The sequence below is a fragment of the Rissa tridactyla genome, chromosome 5, assembly GCF_028500815.1.
Source record: "Rissa tridactyla isolate bRisTri1 chromosome 5, bRisTri1.patW.cur.20221130, whole genome shotgun sequence".
NCBI lineage: Eukaryota > Metazoa > Chordata > Aves > Charadriiformes > Laridae > Rissa > Rissa tridactyla.
Genome location: NC_071470.1, coordinates 37,168,728 through 37,188,691, shown reverse-complemented (window position 1 = coordinate 37,188,691; position 19,964 = coordinate 37,168,728). Strand labels below are relative to the sequence as shown.

The 19,964-nt window shown below is 35.7% G+C and overlaps 1 protein-coding gene across 2 annotated transcripts in view; it reads left to right on the top strand.

Moving 5' to 3' along the window:
* Positions 1–19,964, top strand: part of CTNNA2 (catenin alpha 2) — a 515,391-nt gene that overhangs the window by 405,201 nt on the left and 90,226 nt on the right. For both annotated transcript variants that reach the window (XM_054203179.1, XM_054203178.1), the window contains one exon: positions 721–873. In XM_054203179.1, the coding sequence (XP_054059154.1) occupies positions 721–873 (153 nt within the window). The remainder of the gene's footprint in view (positions 1–720; positions 874–19,964) is intronic.

Below are 19,964 nucleotides of genomic sequence, written 5' to 3'. Positions count from 1 at the left end.
AAGGTAGAGAAGTTGTTAGTGACATCATTCTTAATGGTAATTGTTTCAAACAGATGTTTTTTATGAAATAACAGGTGTTTGTTCTTAAATAACTTGTAGGGTGTGGTTTTTTTCTTTGGAATAAATTATAGTATGTTTTCTAATCTACCTGGAAAATTCTTAGAAAGATTAGAAAGGTTTTCTGTTTACACCTGTTGGAGGTATTTGAACGAGAATATGAAGCACAAGGCATGTGCTAAACTAAATACTCATTATTGCATAGAATACTATTCAGTGCAGGAATTAGAGAAGGCTTAGAAATATTCAGGCTAATATTTTTAATGGTTGCTTGAAGTTAAGCTCCTTAATCCATATTTGGCTTTTAAGTGAGCTGAACTGTTTTTTAAAGTGGCATGCAGCTTTCAATTCTCATCAATTTGCAATGTCTTATGTGGGTAATCACCACCGTCCTATATAGATCCATTCAGTTCAGTAGGATTAGATGTGTGAGTCAGCATGAATCTCAGGAGGGTTTTGCAGAGCTAGGCCCTTAAGTGTTTGATATTTGTATGCTTGCTGCGAATATATAACTTGGGAGAAAGAAAGAAAAAAGCCCAAGCTCCCATACAGTGCTGTGAGATGTGACACATCAGTGCTTAAATAAAAGTAGCCAATGAATACAGTGGTAATATATATTGATAATTCTCCTTTTATTTACTGGTCTGCTTTCTTTTGTCACAGCTACGGAAGGCAGTAATGGATCATATATCGGATTCATTCCTCGAGACCAATGTCCCGTTACTGGTTCTCATTGAGGCCGCAAAAAGCGGTAATGAGAAAGAAGTGAAGGAGTATGCTCAGGTCTTCCGTGAACACGCCAACAAGTTAGTTGAGGTAAGTGACCTTATTGGCACAGCTAGACTTCCATCTTGCCTCTCTAGGAGAGGCAAGAAAAATTATATAGTGGCTGAAATGACAGACGTAGCATTTCTGTAATACAGGTTTCAGGACTTCTGGTGAGCTTTATCCTAGTGATCACGCAGCAAATGTCTGGATGACTGGCAACAAGGAGCATGTGCTGTACTTCAGTAGTTCATTAAAGAAATTGAGCATGGTAAAAATGGTATTTCCAGTATTTTGTTAAAAGTCATGAGCAACAAGAAGTAGATTGCATTTCAGCTTTACTGACAATACGATAGATCTTAATTTCTATTACATAAAAAGCCAAATAGGTGTTTCACAACTCTGTATCTGGTAGTGGCCAAAGGATTCTCTAGACTTAAGAGCTTGTTGTGCTGAAATAAACCAGAGAAAAGGACGTATAGAGAAGACGTAGCCTTAAGACTGGTCTGTATTGAAAATATACACACAGTACCTTCTCTTTCTGAAGAGACCTACTGTGTAAAGTCAAATGACAATTTCAAGTCTTCAGGGATAGTATTGAAATAACTCTATTCTGCCCTGAGGAGTATAAAACATAATGATTGAAGTCTAGGTGCTCGTTGAATGGACTTCCAATAAAATAATGATAATGTTCATGTCAGTTTGCCCTTTAACATATCAAGAACTATGAAAAATGCTTATATTTCTTAAGCAAAACACAGAGTTATATTTGTCTTTGATATTATTATGTGGCATTATTGACTTCTCTCTACTAGCATTATTTTGAAGAATATGTAGCCCCTTTGCAACATTCTTTCTCTGTAGTCATGCCATGTGTTCTTTAGCAGAGGAAAGTGCTATTGGGGAACTATGGATTTGACAGGCATTGAAGTATGCCTTTGAATGGCTTCTGTTTTAAAACAGGCATAGTCCTAATTCTCTAGTACCTGAGCTGAAGCAAAGAGTAAGAGTTTCTCGATTCCTATTGACTAAAGATAGACAGTTGCCTGACAAATGTGTGTATGGGGTGATATTTTTAGTGGGAGCAAGGTGCTATTCTGGAGCACCTCATTCTTCCCATGTACAAAATGGGGAGTCAAGATAGGTTCCGGGGTTTAAAAATTCTGGCTGGATTCTGTGCAATGCTGAAAACGGTAAAGGTTTGTTACCATTATCTTCAAGAGGAGCACGGGACTGCCTGCAGCTTTCAGCCCTGACTCCTCTGAATTATGCAGAGATTTGTTACTGCCTCCTGGTGACTGGAGCTGTGGTAATGAAAAAGGAAATAGGCAGCGCGTATATAGAGAGAGACAAACAGACAGACAGACAACCCCTCCGCAATATTCATAGTTATATTGTAGTGGCGGTCAGAGTTGCAGCTTTACACAGAATATCCAATGCACATATGTGGTTAGTATTACAGCAGTCCGCTCCTCCAGAGATTTGCAACAAAGTGTTGCAATTATGGGTCTAATTGCATTATTAAAAAACTAAAAATAACTAAGTAGAACTTTGTTAACAGATAATAAGAGGTAGTGAATAAAAAGCAGAAAAATACCTTTTAAAGTCTATAGCTAAAAAAAACCCCATCACCCCCTTCATGCCCCGCCCCCCCCCCCCCAAAAAAAAACAAACCCAAAGAAGAACAAAAAAAAAACCACTTTCAACTGGAAGAAACCCAACAAGAGAGTGGTTATAGTTATCTAGCTTTGGTTTTACTAGCCTAACATTACATTAGACTTGTACTTTAGACCAAACTACAGTTTGGTTACTGATTGTGAACGTTATGTGATCATCTTTAGGTACTCCACCAATAAAACAATATCAATAGATGTCCTGGCCCTCAGACCTAATATTTTTATTACCTTTAGGTTGTTCCAGAGTATTAAAAGCAGATCCTTAATTGATTCTTGGTACTAGCCTGCAGGGTCCTTACTCTTTTCCAAGGGTGGGTTCCTTTAGAGGGATCTTAGTGTTTTATTTGTAAGGATTCTTTCTATTTGGGGTAATAAAGTATCTTGAATAAATTAATTTCTAGTGTGAGTGGAATTTTGAAACCCAGGTTTCAGGTTCATCAGACCGCACAAGAAATGGAATATGTTTACATCCTCTGTATGCTAGGTTTTGCACTTAAAATAGTTTCATCATTTTTACTTAATGATGCACAATGGTATCTTAGCAGATGGACTTCTATGGTTTTGTGGGTCAAGTAAATTGCAAATAGTAAAATGTAGTTTAAAGATGAGACATAATCAAGTGACTATGGAATGTAAGATCTTTTCCCAGGCATAGGGCCAGAATTGCGTACTAATATATGCAGACACAGTTCCACTGGAGTATTTGGAGTCGCGCTTGCTTATGTTAGAGGAATGTGGCACTGAAAATCCAATACTGTGAAAACTCTATCAATCATTAATTTTTCAAATCATAATCTGAATTTCTTTGATGTCTTACCAAGCTCACTAGAAAGTCTATCAAAAGGTCATGGAAAACAGCCCATGTTTTAATACTTCTTTTATGTAAACGCTATGTTTTACCAATCCGAGGAAAAAGAAATGCATTCCTTGATATTTGGTGAATACAAATGGCAAAATTTTCTTTGCATAGCCAATACATTTTCAAAAATATATGCTGTAAGAATGAGGCTTATGGAAGTTAACTTTTTTTTATAGTACATATTACAGAAATCTTCTCTTAAGAGCTACTTTCATTATTTCTGTGTTTTCCATACCCCACCTCTTATCATAACATTTTGGCTCTTGCTTTTCACTTGACTTGCTATGATATGCCTCATTTGATGAATTCTCATATTTCCAGACATTCTCTGACAACGAATTTTGTCTATGAGTTTTGTTGGAAACCCAGAGTAAGATGTCATTCCATGAAACTTGAGGCACTTTATCTGTGATACCTGTATTTAGAAGCTTTCTTGTCTCAGGGTCCCTCCAGAGTCCAAGAAGGCAGAGCACCTCAAGAATGAGACCCAGCTTAACTATGATGTGAATCATCCAAAATGACTCAAACAGTCATACAGATATTTGGGGTAAAAAATAATAATGAAATAAAACAGAATTTAGATGGTACTATTCCAGGCTTAGACAGCTAACTCTTATTCTTCAAATCAGCTGTCATCTTTCCACTTTTCTGCCTTCTGAAACTGAAGTTAGAGAAGTGATAATGCCTTTCCAGGTCATGATCTTTACCTAGTGAATCCCTTTAATGTTTTTAAAAATTTATCTGTAATGATCGAAAGACAGCAAATGTCTAAGTTGTGTTACCAGCTTCGAATGTGACCTTGGGAAGTCATTTAACTTCTGTATACAGGCATCTTCATTTGTAGCATAAGGTTAATGACAGATAATTCTAATACCTACCACACAAATGCACTCGGCTGATAAATCAACTCAGATTTATTCAATACTTCTATCAAAGCACTATACAGCAGATAATTAATTATTTTTTATTAAATATTCTGTTTAGTAAAGCTTCCTTGGTTTACCTGTTAGTCCTCTGGCCTGTTTCTTGCAAAATTAAATTAGTAAATCCAACCACTTTTGCTGGGAGATGAAACTCAGCATCCAGTAAACTTCTAAGAGCCATGATAGCAAGCTGTTTAGTTGCTTTCAATAGTAAACATCAATATGTTTGAAGTTTAATTAAGAACTGTGAAAATTCAGATTATAGGGCCTTCTGGTTAAAATAGTGAATTTTATCAGACTTTCCATCCTCACAAGGATGATGAAAAGTCCAAGAGACTTCTACAAATGATTTAAGTTTGTGTGGTTTTTTTAATATATTTTTATGTAAGAACTTCACCATTTGGTGATCAGTGAACATTTAAGAGTTAAATACAGCTGCATTATTCTTCCTTGAAACTTATTTCCAACAAAATTGTAATGAAGGGGATTTTTGTTCTTTAGCATGAATTGATGCATCACCGAATTTGAAACAGTTAAAAATAATTTTTTGAAAAGACAGTGCCTTACCAATTTTGCAGGAATTTATTTTTATGAAGAATTTTGTGGAGCATACATGTATCTATCAGTTTCATCTCATACAAACTTAAAGATGAACACTGCTAGTGGAAGAACTGTGTTAGGCAATGGCTTATGGTGATTAAAATTTGATATAGTGCAAGCAAATTAATAGTATCACAAGATTGGATAGGAATTTGTAGCAGATGAAACCTAACAGCAACATTTCTGTTTCTGCTTTATAGTCTTTGTCCATTAGGCTTGAAGGAGTCTTTATTAACTTTCTCCTGATCATGTAATTCCCACTTCGAAGAGGATTCTAAGGTTGTTTTGGGGAGTTTAGGCATTTGGTTATTTCTTTTAGAATGTCAAGGGAAAAAAAAAGTTAGTGTTTTAACTTCTTTGTAAGTTACGATGCAGGCTGCCCTTCATTTTCCAATAACTGTTTTATCCGTAGCTACCTAATTCATACTGATTATATGTTTTCGTATGATAAATGAGCTTCCACACTGAAGATAGAAGGGGAAAAATCACTGCCAGCCTGCACACAAAACATGCAATTAGACCTCCTCAGTGACCCCTGCTTACTTGATTTAGTAATGAGAGGAGAGGGGAAAAAATGTGAAAGAAAATTTTACTGTCATGGTCAACAATGAATTTAATCTAGATTTATATCATCCATAATGGAGCTAACATCCAACCCCATATTTCTTCATTCCACTGTTTTCTTTGTGCTATTTTAAATATTGTATAAGTTCATGAACTCGGATTTTCATTTAAGATAGACAAAACACAGAGTAATAAGCTTAAGAGGGAAAAAATTGACTTCTTTATTTTAGCAACTTTAGTTCAAGGAATAAAGAGTGTTCCTTCTGATATATTTCACAAATACTGTTCGTACTTAAAAAGTTCTATTCTTTTTTATTTAAGTGCATGTCACTGCATTATCGGAGTATACAAGTAGCTGTTTGCTTCTGTGTCCAACTTCTTTCATGAAAAATGCATACATTCCTGTGTTTCATCTTACAGACTGATGAGCTTTTATTCTTGTATTTTTCTTTTAGTTGACATTAAGCTAGATAAAAAATAATATTTAGAAGATAATAATCCTTGGCTCTAATCAAAGAGTGTTGAGGAGGTCATAGATTAGTTTAATTCAAGCCCTTCAAGTTGAGAGATTTTATTTGAAATTAAAGCTGTGGGCTACCTCTGTGTCCTAGTGTTTCATCTGCTCATTTTAGTTTTAATTTCCATCTCAGGCCTTTCTTCCCTGCATGGGCAACAGATGTTCTTAATTCCTAGTAAACACCATGACTATATTGACGATACCTAAAACCACGAGTCCAATTATCTTCAATGAGAGCATGAAAAACTTGAACTCTTCGCATTTATTTCTTCCAAGTCTCTGCTGCAGCCAGATCTAGTTAGTCCATCTCTTCACCTTGGATGTGTATATGTCTTTGAGGCAAAGTGAACTCAAAGTCTTTCAGGGTAAAACTTTTTGGTAATGTTATGTCATCGGTGAACTCTTTACACTGGCTTTTTTACTTACATAAGCCACTGGATATTGGTAGTCCACTGGGATCTATGCCAGTTTCATCTTCTCGTTTATAGATTAACACTGAAATGAAATCAAATTGCCGTATAGAAAAGGTGAGGCACAGAAATAACTGCTGCTTTGTGACTTTTTGAGCCTCTTGTGTACCTGTCCCTGAAGAAGATAGGTTATTAAAGGAGTTAAATAATCCATGTCTACATTTTCAAGATTGCTTTCATCCCAAAGCTGTCTCTGCTGTGAGGCAATAAGGATCCAGATCTAAGGCTTACAAAGTCAGCTGTAGGAGGAAGCAGTTGCAGAACCTGCCTGTGATCTGCAGAGTGCGTCATTAACATGGAAACATGGGTGAAATTAAACAATTTGGCAATGGAGAGCTTGGCTACAGCCGATGCTGAAGGCCCTATGTGCTGGTCCCTCAACACCTGCTCTTAGCAAGTTTTTGATGAAACCCAGCAATCCAGGGTGGCTGAAAGGGGAGGAACTTCCTTATCTGATGGCTTCTTGTTGTGGTTTAGGCTGGGAAAGTTTACTGAAAAGAAAATTGGTTCTGTTCTACCTCAAACCACGACGTTTCTTTGGCAATATAGTCCTGTTTCCAAAATTTCTTCCCACTAGTAAGCACCCTGGTAAACAAGCATGTCAGAATCTGTGACGCTATTAGCATCATTTTGAGTAATCATTTTCTATTCATTTGTTGCTTTACTTTATTTTTAGATTGCTAAGCTTCTATATCTCATAGCAGCACCAAAAGGGTTGAAGGATAAATGCATTTGTTCACACATCTTTCTGTACTATACATAATAAGCAAATGGTACATAAAGTTAGCAACTTGTGGATAATGGTGGTTCTTTTCTTCTGTCCCAGAAGGAAAAATTTTATTAAAAAATAAAAGAAAAAAGTGAGTGGTAAATTTCTGCAGAATCTCTGTGTCAATTTGAATGCATCTCTAGCTTTGGGACTGTAGACGTAATACCAGTGTTGTGCTGGTTCAGTTATCTTATTTGCTATAAGTCATCATTCCTTTTTCATTAGCAAATGACTGTATTATGTGTTTTTACTCACTGGAAAGAAAAAAAAATGCTGGAGAATTTTCTAAAAATGAAAAAGTACTTTGGCCATTTCCTCAGTTTTTGCTGTAATTCTTTAACGTATCTTTTCTTTGCATACTCTATTAATTATTTTAATGAGAAATACCTTGTTTTCTCCTTGCAGAAAAATTTATTCCTAGTGATTTCCCAATATTTTCCAGTTAGCTGCTTTTTTTTTTAAAGATAACTAACTTTTAACCGTGCTTATTTATGGGCTCTGTACAAGAGTTGAAATCCAATTACTCCCTTTTTAAACACTTAGTAATTTTTAAAAAATATTTTTCTAGTGAATAACATCTGCTTAGCAAGGGACTCAGTTCTCCAGTCTGATCACGCTACTGTGCTATGTGAGTCATGTGGTAAATTTTCCCAAAATAAAATGACTCCTACAAACTCTAGTGTGTCTACTGTCTCATACAACCCAATCACATAGCACTCTATGTGGTTTAAAACTTGTTAGTAATACAATCAAGAGCTCTTGGTTGCATTTTAATTACTTGATTACATAAATTATGGGTTTAGCTCCTCCTAACCAGTTGTTTGAATTTGCAAGCCTAGTATGCTAAGATGCCATAAAACTAGGCTGGAAACCACCTCCTAACACTTCCGTAGGAAGGACTGCTGTGAAAAAAGTGAATATGTAAACCTGTGAGTGGAAGGGGCCCTCTTGAGCCTAAATGTCCTTTTACTTTGAACTCAAACCCTTCTGATAGACATGATTTTTGTTTACAGACATGTCATCTCTTCCATCAGGGAAGAAATGAAAGTAAGTGGAGGCTCCTTAGGCAGATACAAGCCTTCCTTAATTAATCCCTCAACAATGAGAGAAGTATAACCAGTTGTCATCAGAGGCATTGCTCTTAAATTGTCAGGATGAATTCATGGCATCTGTGTGATGACATGGTGTAAAATTTGCAGCTGAATGACTGCTTAGCCCACTCTGTTTAGCAGGTAGAAATCAATACTGGCAGGCGTGTACTTTACCTACCTTCAGTTTCTTTGATGTTTGGGTTTTAGGGTTTTTTTATATTTCTTTTCACTAGGCAGTAAATAAAGCCTCTTCACTTAGCAGATCAAATTTATTAGTAGCATTTTGCACTGACTAACCTATTAGTTTTTTGGCAACATGGAAGAAAGTGACCTCTTACCCCAAAAAATGGATTGCTATTGGAAGCAGGAAGTTCATCAAGTGGTATTAACCTTTGACAGAGGTAAAAAGAAGATTGTAACTGCCTGTCCTCCTGATAATTATATGACTTGACTTCCTTTATTCATGTGTCAGCAGGGCATCGCTTATGAGAATACCCTTTCCTCTCCCATTGACTGTTCTTTCTAGCAACTTGAAGACGGATTTGTTAGAGCAGGGAGGGCTACACAGTTGGAGCTAAAAGGGACAAAGGTTAATTTAAGCAAACCTACCTCTTTGGACTAATGTGGCTAGGATATATCAAGTAGAAATATAACTAGTGCCACAGCAGACTTCTACTAGCTTCCTTGTCTTTCAACCTGTTTCAGATGTAGTAAGAGCGCTGGATAAGTTTTCAAGATGAACCCAGAACAAGGCTCTCTCATGAGTGTTGACTTCAAGACTTGTGTGTTTAATATTCAGAATGGTTTTTATCCATTAACTTCCTAATCTCTTCATTTCACCTGACTGTCCCCAATGAGTTGTGTAATGCAGACATCTTTCCTACTTCCAGTTGCCAGCCATGGGGATCTGAGGGGAATATGTACTTTTGAAGACAAGCAGAATGAGATACTTGGCATGTCAGTTATTCAAAGGCAATATTTTCTAGACAGCCCCACATAACTATCCCCGTTCCTTACTTTTGCTCTCATATCCTATTTTATAAAGTGTTTTAGTTGTGTCTCTCGTAACATGCCCTAACCATAATTGATGCTTTTCTCGGTGTTTCTTTAAAAAGTGTATTTCAATCTCTACTCTAGAAACTGTACGTTTGGATTAATTTTGCTACTCAAGACAGGTTAACATTTTACTACTATGTAAAATGTTTAGCACCTTGGCCTTTGTTCTGTGATGTATTAGCATGGCTATATTTCAATCAGTGAATATTAAGATCCGTGCTTTTACATAAGCATCTTAGGTTTCTCTGTAAGAAAGAGGAGTTTAATCAAATAACCTGTCTTAGAGCATGGAATTTAAGAGAAATAAGGGAAATGGTGGGGAATAAAAGAAAAGATGAAATACAAGAAGCTATGCTGGTATTCCAAGCTTACGACAAAGTAGGAAATAAAATAAGTAGCTTATATTACTAAAGAAAAAAGGAATTTGTCATCTGTGATTGAGCTATTTCCAGGATGCAGGACAGAGATAGAGGGGCTAAGAAGCCAAAATGTTCAGTGCAAGCAGTAAGTACTTCTGAGGAGACTGAAAAGAGCATTTACAATAAAATAATGAGTCAGAAATAAAGGATAGCATTCAGAAATGCTCAAAAAATCAGCAGATGTGCAAGGAAAAGTCATGTCAAAGACTTGAGGACAGAATGGCATGGTTAACGACAGAGTTTTGAACTGATGCAAAAGAAGAAATTGTAATCAAGAAATCTCAGGATTTTGAACAAAAGTCATAGCAGCTTTGATTTTGAAAAAGATTGCAATCGAGATATATATGAAAATTTCAAATATGGACCCTTGAGTAATAAAGTTTATTAATCCAGAATAAAGTATGAAAATGCAAAAATCATTGTCTACAAATAGTGATATCATAGGTATATTAGAGTTGTACAGGAGTGTCTGTGTTGCTTAGCTTATGCAATGTGTGGGTCATAGTGTACTCTGTCCTGTTTTTTCTTCCCTGTATCCTATTAGCTAGATTATGACAAGTGTAGTGGTGATGATGATGCACCCATCATAGGTATAGCCTACTGCTTCTACTACAGTGCCCAGACTGTAGCTGTTTAGTTGGTAGTGCATGAATGTCAAAATAATCCTTATTGCCTAAATGTTCCCGGTCAGTGATGCTGTCTTTGTTGGCTTTTCAAAGTTCCTGTGGCAGAGGGATGTGCTGGGAACTTTGCAACAAACTGTGTTTAGTGGCACCCACATCCATTTCCCTTGGTATATTTACAATTCCCTGGTGTATTTATTATTTTGGAAGACCAAAACTCCTTCATCTCAAGTTTTGATTAGAAATCTTTCACTGTTACCAAATCCATAATCAATTACACTGAATAACTTCAACAGTGAATTCCCCTCATTACTTAAGTTTATCACTTTATCTGCAATCTGAAGATGGGTATTTCTTTTTTTTTTTTCAGCCCTTACACTTTGTTCCACATCTTATCTGCACCTATGTCAAGAAGGACCTTTCTTATAAGTTGTCTGTTCTTAACACAGATGCAAATTTTGAACAACAACTCCCAAACTTCAGGCTGTTAAATGAGGTCTTTTGGTCTCTTCCTAGAAGGCATTTTTTTCTCAAAAGCTTAATTACCTGTGTGACTCATCTCTATAGCACCAGGTTTTTTTCAGCAATTGCACTAGTACGTCTATGTACAAACATAAAATGACCTATTTTTTCTTAGCATTTACTAGATGGAAGTAATACCTGTACGCATAGTGTTTTATGGCTTTACTTGAATGTAAAAATCTTGTCACATCAACATGTTTTGTGTCTTTTCCTGGAATTCCAGGCATTCTCAGTAATGAAACACGCCATTGTGCGTAAGTTCAGAAACTGTTGTACTGTGTTTTCATACAGATAGTCTAAGCCTTGGATGGCCTGTGTGGCTTTAAAATACTGTTCTGTCAAACTAGATCCTCAAGATTACCAGCAGAGTCAGATAAACCATCTTTGTATTCCCTAGGTAGCTGTTATTTGGGCAAAAATTTACATCTCTTCCTGGAAGCTTTTGCTACAAAATTGCATGAGGGAAATGGAACAGAGATCAGGGTGATACTATGAATGGACACAGAGCAGGCTGTGAGAAATAAGAGTCTTGGAGGGCTACTGGGGGAAGAGAAAGTTTTAGGGTGAATTTTCAGTGAAGTTACTTATGTGCTTGAATTGCTGCTGCTGAATGTCAAGTACATATCGGACTAGATTTTTAAGAGTTTACTCATGATTTTTTTCTTTAACTTATTGACAACCCATGGATTCAACAAGAAGATTTGACATTTTATGTAGATATGTCTCCAGAAAACAAGTATTCTCAGTCATAATCTTCCTAGGTAAAATCTTGAGCTCAGTGATGAAGGAAAAGGGACATTGGAAAACCTATAGTGCTGCAACCCTGCTGTACCTCATTAGTTAAATACAATACTAAACTCATTCAGAAAATAGCTAGATAATACTGAGTAAAATACTATAATCCTTAGTTTTCTTAGGGTTTAAAATGGTTTTTATACCTCAATTTGGAGATCAGTTTCCAGACAAAAACCAACCACCTCACTACTCTGGAATAACATAACAAACATGTGGGTTATGTTTAAGTAGGAAATCCTTTGAGATGTTGATGGTAATAAATGAACACTGACTTCATGGCTTAGTATGAAAAGTTATTGGTTTATTTCCATGTTTGGACTTCTGAAAATCAAATAAAATAATTAAGTGGATTTTCTTCAAAGTCCAGAAAGCTTTTCTTTTTGCCTCAGAGCAAGCATGAGGAACTTCAGCCTGAGGACAATGTCTTAAGAAATTTATAAGTAACCAAGAAAAGGACTTTAGCATGAAAGTGTAATCTCAACAGAGAGTTTAGTACACAGGTTATAAAACTCCAAGTGAAATTGTGTTTTGGTGTTCCTGAAGTGGTTCCAAGGCTTCAAGAGCTCAGGAAAAGAGGTTCTGTAAGCCTTAATCTCTACAATACGTATGCTTGAAGGCACAAGATAGAGAAGGGAGGAAAAGTCAGGATTTTTATCAGTGCTCATACTTCTTGCAGTCAAAAGGATTGTGGAATAAAGATTCTGCTTCTAAAAGATGAGTGACTTACAGGCTAGTGGTATTACCCTAATGTCTGGGTCATCATACCTGGGTGAGAAAGTCGAGTTATTGCTTTATAATGAGAACCTTTTATCATACAGGCAAAAACGGTGGTGTTATGTCTCTCCTTGTGGTGTGTAATTCCATAGACGTACCCTTTGAGATACCAGTTAATGACTCAAGCTTTTCTTCTACTTGTATTGAAAATAAGTACAACTCTTACCCGTAGATATGCAGTGTATAGCAAATCAGCTGTTACCTTTCCAACACAAAATGCATACTGTTGTATAGTTTAAAGGGATTTGTAAATTTTACCATGCCCAAGAAAACAGTTAAGAGCTGCTACAAGATCTTAAATCACTGTTTGTGCCGTGACTCAAAAGTCCCATGGGCGTGTTTTTGTTGCAAAAAATACCATTGCCATGTCAGAAGGAAGATGAAGGCACTTAGCAATGTATATTAACAAAAGAACAAGGCAAATGACATACAGAATTTTTCAGATAGGTGAGGGGGAAATGAGAAAGAAGCGATAACGATACCTTATTTGACTCGGAGTGTAACTTCCTCAGCGGGATAATTGTTCTTGCTGGGATGCCAATAAAGCTGAGTAGAATTCATGTGGGAGAGGAAAAGAGCTCAGGCTTTGTGTTAACCCTCTCAGATACAACAATATCAAAGGACATCCCCTTTAACAAAAGAATATTTAGTAATTTTGTTGGTTTAAGTTATAAAAATGTAAGTGTACACCAGAAATGGTAGCAGTTGCTGTTACTGACCACCATAATTACAATATTGTATAATATTAAACCTCCAATCATATATAGTATTGGAACTAATCACTGAGTTACCTTGACATCCACTGGTTTAAAGACAGTCAAACACTTAAATAAAACAAGTAGGAAGCTGTAACATTTCACATTCACAGTCTGTATGAGAAAGCAAGAGGAGATCAAATTCTGTACCTCGTGTTGCACAGCAATATCTCAGTATTACTGTAATCTTTGCCTGTTTCATTGAATAATGCTAGGTCTAGATAGCATAAATAGATCACTGGCAACCTTATATAAAAGGTTCTACATCAGTACAAAATATTAATTATACTAATTTGTGACACATGATTTTCAAAAGCCTAACAGATAAAAGCATTAAGGCCATAAATCATTAATTTAATCTGATTATTTTCAGTCAGTCTTTTATTTACTGTCTGCTCAATTAAAAACTGTGGTTAATGAATCTTTCGAATGTGCTGTAATATTCTAGAGTTCATTATTTCCCTCTCCCCTGCCCCAGGTAAAAGTCTGTCTTTTTTTTCTCCTCTCCCTCCCTTTGGATTAGAGAGGAACTTCTGAGCCGCACCATATATTTTCATTTCTGAAAGTTGCTGATAGCAGATTTCCCATCTGAAATGATGTACAGAGAATAAGATGGCAAGAAGCCAGAAAGCAGTAGGAGCTCTGGAGTGCACTGTGCAAGTACAGTTTTACCTTAAGTTTTACCTTTCATCTTTCTGTCTTTGCAATCTTCTGCAGAAGTTACCTTCTTTCTCATCCATATCATGGCCAAAAAATCATCTTTTACTTTAGTTTTATTTTTAGTAAAACTCAGCATTCTGCTGAGAAACTTGCATTTCTTTCCCCATTTTTGAATGTGTTGATTTGCAAATAAATGAGGTGTTATCTAAATATACCTAAACTTGGTAGCAATCATTAGAATGATTCATCATTTTTATGCATTAAAGTTACAAATAGAAAAACTGCTTCCCCAATATTTTTGCTGAATATGATCACATTCCTTGAATTTACCTGCCTCTTTACCTTCATAGAGACCTTTTTCCTTTAGAGAATAATCATTTCCTACATCTTCAAAGCATGAGAATAGCAAATCTTTTTCCTTCCCATTTTGTAACATGTGTAACACAAACATGTTTGGCATTTTGCAAGCCGTGAGTAAACAAGTAAAACCAGATGCTCAGTTGGTGTAAAATAGGACTTCCTCCATCTTCACAGGATCAATATCAGTCTGTATTAAACAAGTGTAAATCCAATATTTCCAACTTGACTGATCTTAGAAATACAACTCAGGTGATGCTTCTTGCCTCAGACACCTCTTAGTGCTCAAGAACACCAAAAGTCTGTATTACATGAGATTTATGGGGGGTTTTGGTGGAATTCAAAATGCTTTTTAGATTTAATCATTAGTATTTTCTACACTTTATAGGTAACATCCTAGAAGGTGAAATGATTTGCCGAGAGCGTATTAGTGGAACTGTGGCATATCTAGAAAAAGAATCTGATTGCTGTGGTTTCTGTCAGTTTTTTATCAGTGAGGCTTTCACACTCCTTGTTCTTGTTTCTAGAGTTTATTCATACTATCTTTTGAATTTTGGTTGACTTGTTATTTACATATGACTTAAAATAGTAAACTAGATACAAGTGAGCAAGAAGCTTTGAGCACTTAGAAGCCATTAGATACAGCCTACGCTTTACTATATATAAGCCAGTAAAAGTAAACATAGTATACTTCCAGGACTGATTTTAAATAGCTAGAACCTTTCTAACATACATGACGAAATTAATTTTGCCTAGCTCTTGCCTTAGACTAGTCTTCTAGCCTTTTAGATGGCTACTGTCTACTCCCTTTGGGTCATCACTGTAGATAGATGTACTTCTAGAAGGTGTTTCTTACCATCCTAAAGTAGGGCTATCAGTCAAAATACGTGGGATACATTGACTCTGAAGATACCTTTCTCTCTTGTGCAACTTTGTAGGGATCCTAGGCAATTGGGTGACAATAAATGCCTTTTTGGTGGCTAATGTTGAGTTACGTATGGCGAACCTCTACCTGTAATGACAAAAGTCATGTCCTGTGGTCACTGCTATTGCCTGTGGTGTACTTCTAATCCTGCCCTCAATTATTTTCAGTGAGGACGTTATGTTCTTGCAATTACCTTCTTGTAAAAGCCCAGAATGCTTCATTTGCATCAAATTCTTCCCTTGATAACCAAAGATTATTATAATAACATTAAAATATCAAGTCTCTGAAAGTGAAACAACAAGTAGCATATGTTTCTAAAGGGAGCATCCACATTTCCAATCTCTTGCAGACTGAAGATATGTTTCTCTAGTATTTTCTTTTAAGATGCAGCAAAAGAATAATATCCTGCAGCCACTGCCTCTGGTCTGTTGAATCTTAACCTGTTTGAGCTCTCTGAGATTATTTAATCTGCAGTGTCTGTCAAAGATGCTCCTGTTTCCATCTTCTGTGCATTGAAAGGTATCTTGGCATGTAACTTTAACACAACAGATGGGACACAGTGCAACTTGGCTGACCTTTACTTTCAGCATTTTAAATAGCTAAACTGATTTTATTACCATAAAATAAACTTCCAAGAACTTCTTACACTGTAGACCAAGCTGAATAGCTAACAAATGCCAGTTACAATCCTGTAATTGCAATATATAAAGAGGTCAGTTTTCATAATGGTTTCATGGGATTGAAGGATGCTTCCATTGACTTTAATGAGAACCATAGGGATGAAATGCCTAGAAAACTTATATTTTCTTCTGACTAAGAGAAGGAGCCAAAAATAATATTGGTAGTAGTGCACATGCACTTCATTAGTGTGTGTTTCCAAGGTCATACTCTTATTTTTCAGTATAATTGAGACAAACAGGGCTTGCAACATTGAGAACTTTTAGCACAATTTTTCAGTTCCCAACACACTTCATCTCAAGACTATCGCTTTCTGGGAGACGTTTTTCTCTTTGGTATGACTGTTCTGTTGTTTCCAGTTCCTGATGCCTCCTTTTCTCCTGTTAGGCTGGATTGTAACACCATTGGCTACCCACTCTAAATCTTTAGCAGGCCAGGTTGTATTTTCTGCCAGAGACTTCCTGGAGGAATTCAAGAATACCATTGTAAAAAGAATACCATCCCCTCAAGAAAAATAAACACTATAAGTTTATATATCTAATAAAATGTGAAGATCAGAAGGCAGTAGTTATTAAAAAGCAGTTAAAAAGGATGCTCACCCCATACACCTTGGCTTCTGACAGAGGGATAAAGGTCTCATTAGCAATTTTTACCCTTTGTTAACACCTTTTTGCCTTTAGAGATGCTTATTATTACACATTCTCATGTCTGGAATTCATTTTTCATACATTAATTTAAGCTCTGTCTTTCCAGCTCCTGTCCCACTTGTCAGGCTGAGGTGCGAATGCCTTTGAATCAGCTCACACTTTGGCAAACACTGATTGGGGTTTCAAATATTACGAACAATGAAATAATCAAATCAATGGGCATATATTAAAAAATGTTTTACTCGTTCTTTAAGAAGGTGCAATATCTATGGAATGCTTTATTTTAAAAAAATCTCTGAATGACTGTGTAATACAGCAACATATTTGAATATTTGCCTCCTTTGGGCTGCTATGAATATATCATGTGCTTTGTAGAAGGGCCTCCATGTCTGATTTTTTCTGTTATACCAACTACAAATATTGTACGCATAGTTGCAGATATAACCATAACTGTACTATGATCTAACGACACAAACGTGGTAAAACTGATCTTCCTTTACCAAATGTAAGCATGCTGTTTAACTCTCCTTCTAGATGGCTTAATTATATTTTTTCAGTGTTTTCAAAGAAAAAGGACTGAACAACTTTATGCAATTAAATAATAAAGATGTCTTTCATAGCAGTTATTATAATGGGAAGGCAGAAATCTATATTTTTACTTACTGATCCTGTTCTCTACAGCTTTTTCTGCAGAGGTTTTTGTACTTGTTTTCATTCTTCCTGCTCGCCTCTTTTGTCAGTAATATAATAAATGAAAACAAGATGTTTTGTGGTGTTCTTCATATCCTATACTGTAATTACAGCATTTTTGTTGTAATATTGATTGGGGGGGGAAGCTGTATTTCTGTGCATAAAGTAATGAAATTCTGAATCTTACAAGAGGGAGTTATTTAATCTTTATTCAGATGACTTGTAGAAGGCTTGCAGGAGAGAAAACTAAAGGAGGAGTATTGTGATTTGAAACTATTTTCATTTTATAAAAAACTTTATTACAAAGTTAAGAATATATACATGTATGATATAAATAATCATCTTCAAAAAGTTCTTGTGATCAAATTAAATTTCATGTTTCTACCTCATTCTGCAACTCTGTCATACTTACATGATAATTATTGTTATTATTCTTTCATCTTGATGTCTGTTTAAGAGATCCTTTCATCGTGTTAGAAGACATTTAGGGGAGAATTTTCTCAAATTCTTCTCACAGGATGTATGAGATCTTGCATTTACCAGGAGAGCAGAATACTTGCTATGAACGTGCAGGAGGTTGCCTGTAAAGTCAAAGAAAAAAAGCCCCCCAAAAAACCAAAAGCTTTACCAAATGTTGCTGAAAATCCTGCTTATATGCTGAAGGTTATAGAAATGAAGTGTAAGAAAGGCCAACAAGAATGGTAAAACATTAAATCAAATTCTCTAAATATTCCATACTCTAATTCCAGTCCGATTTCTAATCTGTAAATTCCAGAAACTTTCAAGCTCTATGTCAAAGAGCTATTTGGAAGGGGATTCCAAAATTTCATTCCCATAATGATCACAAATCCTCTAAATATAATTTTGAAAATCTCACCAGAATGTGAAGCTCTAGCTATTTTTTCCTCCAAAGCACTTATCTCGAATGCATTTGTAAAATGCTATTGTAACTACTGCTAATGTCTTATTTCCTCAAGCTTCCGAGAAATTCTTTCTACTTGTATGGTTCACACTGCTCTTTTTATGCATATGACTGTTCTAAGTGAATTTTTGCAATGGTTTGTACTAAAAATCTAATATATTTTCTTAAATTATCGCTATTGATTTTTTTTTTTCCCCCCCCTCAACATATTTATCTGCTTCTGGGTCTTGGATGCTCTATCTCTGATCTGGGCTGTTTAATTTTTAAAATTGATTACACAAGTATGGTTCTTATGATAGATTATCATGTGTACTTGTAACCTCTTATAATTCCTTATGATTGATCAAGCAATACAATTTTTTTTTCTGCTTAATCTTTTCCGTGCTCTGCAGTTTCTTGGTCTGATGGACATTAAGGTAATCCATGTTCCTTTGGCAGTTCTTCGGAGAGTTAAGCCAAACCTTTTGGCCTCGTAGATACATCTATAATTCTGAATAAAAGAGGATCAGAGAGCAAATGCAAAAGCTGAGATCATTCAGTGGAATTCTCTTATTTAATAATATAGACAGAGCATAACATCTCTTTCTTAAAGCAGCCATTTACATCCCTTATTACATGAGTGAGTTAGGTTTTTAAAACGAGAAGGATCTATTGGGAACACGTATAATCGAAAGGGACAGAGAGACAATGTTTAATCATTTATGGAAATTGCTTTGTGCCTGGAGACTCTTGTGAGACTGTCCTTCTTGAAAAGAAAGGCTCCTTCTGAGAATGCTATTTGTTGAAGTGCAGACAGGCAGAATGATAATGATAATGGCAACAGTAAGTGGTACTTAATCTGAACTTTTTTTTTTCACCTAATTTTTTTGGCTATGCAGTTTCAACTATTTTACAACATACTGACATATATTTTGTCATGTCAGTACCCTGAAAAATCTCAGGAATTCAGAAAATGTCTGTGAAGCTCAAGCTCTCAGGTAATTGATGATAATTGTTTGATAAATACACTTGCTTCTACAGACTGTGACTATGTAAGGCTGAAAAATGGCAGTATGGTGCAGCAAAGTGTCAGTTCCATGAAAAATCAGTAGAAATATTCAATGAGAAGGGTGCTGCGTTGAAAAATAAGACAGCCCATTAAATTTTATTGGTGATGTCAGACGTTAATCTAAACTCTGAGAGAAGTACCTTGATAATAAAGGGTAAAGCTTGTAGGTGGCAGATGAAAGTAGTGATTTTATTTGCACGGTAACAGGTGGAGCCATTCTGAAGCTGAGGCAATGAATCCATACAGCTGAACACGAAGTATTCCAAGCCCTCTAAACAAACAGATATCAGGGATGTTAAGTACAGAAATGCATACTGTATAATTATGGGTTTGAGTTATTCTTGGAAAACTTGGAACTAGAGAGAAGTTATGTGGAATTTCTCATATGAATGGTTTCCCAGTAAGAAATGCAGTTTTAGGCCAACATAAATTATTTGTGAAAGTTTACTGAATTTGGCCAATAGGAACATACTTGGTGTTAACCTGAGACAATTTTTTGTGATTATTTTTTATTGCAGCCATTGAACAGAAAAAAATATTATTTAAACAGCTCTATTTTTTGGCACACATTTCACATACAGATAGTCTGTCTGGCACAGTATCTGTATTTTTATTCTCTTGTTATGAAAGAATTTTCCTGAATCTGTCATATATGTTTATAATAAAGCTCAACCCTCACCCATGTATATATTCTGTTTAACTAACAGTAATGATCTGGAGGAAAGATGCAAGGATAAATTAATAATATTTTTTGAAATTGTGTAGGACTTCTCACATATTTTAGAAACTTGGTCATGTTTTC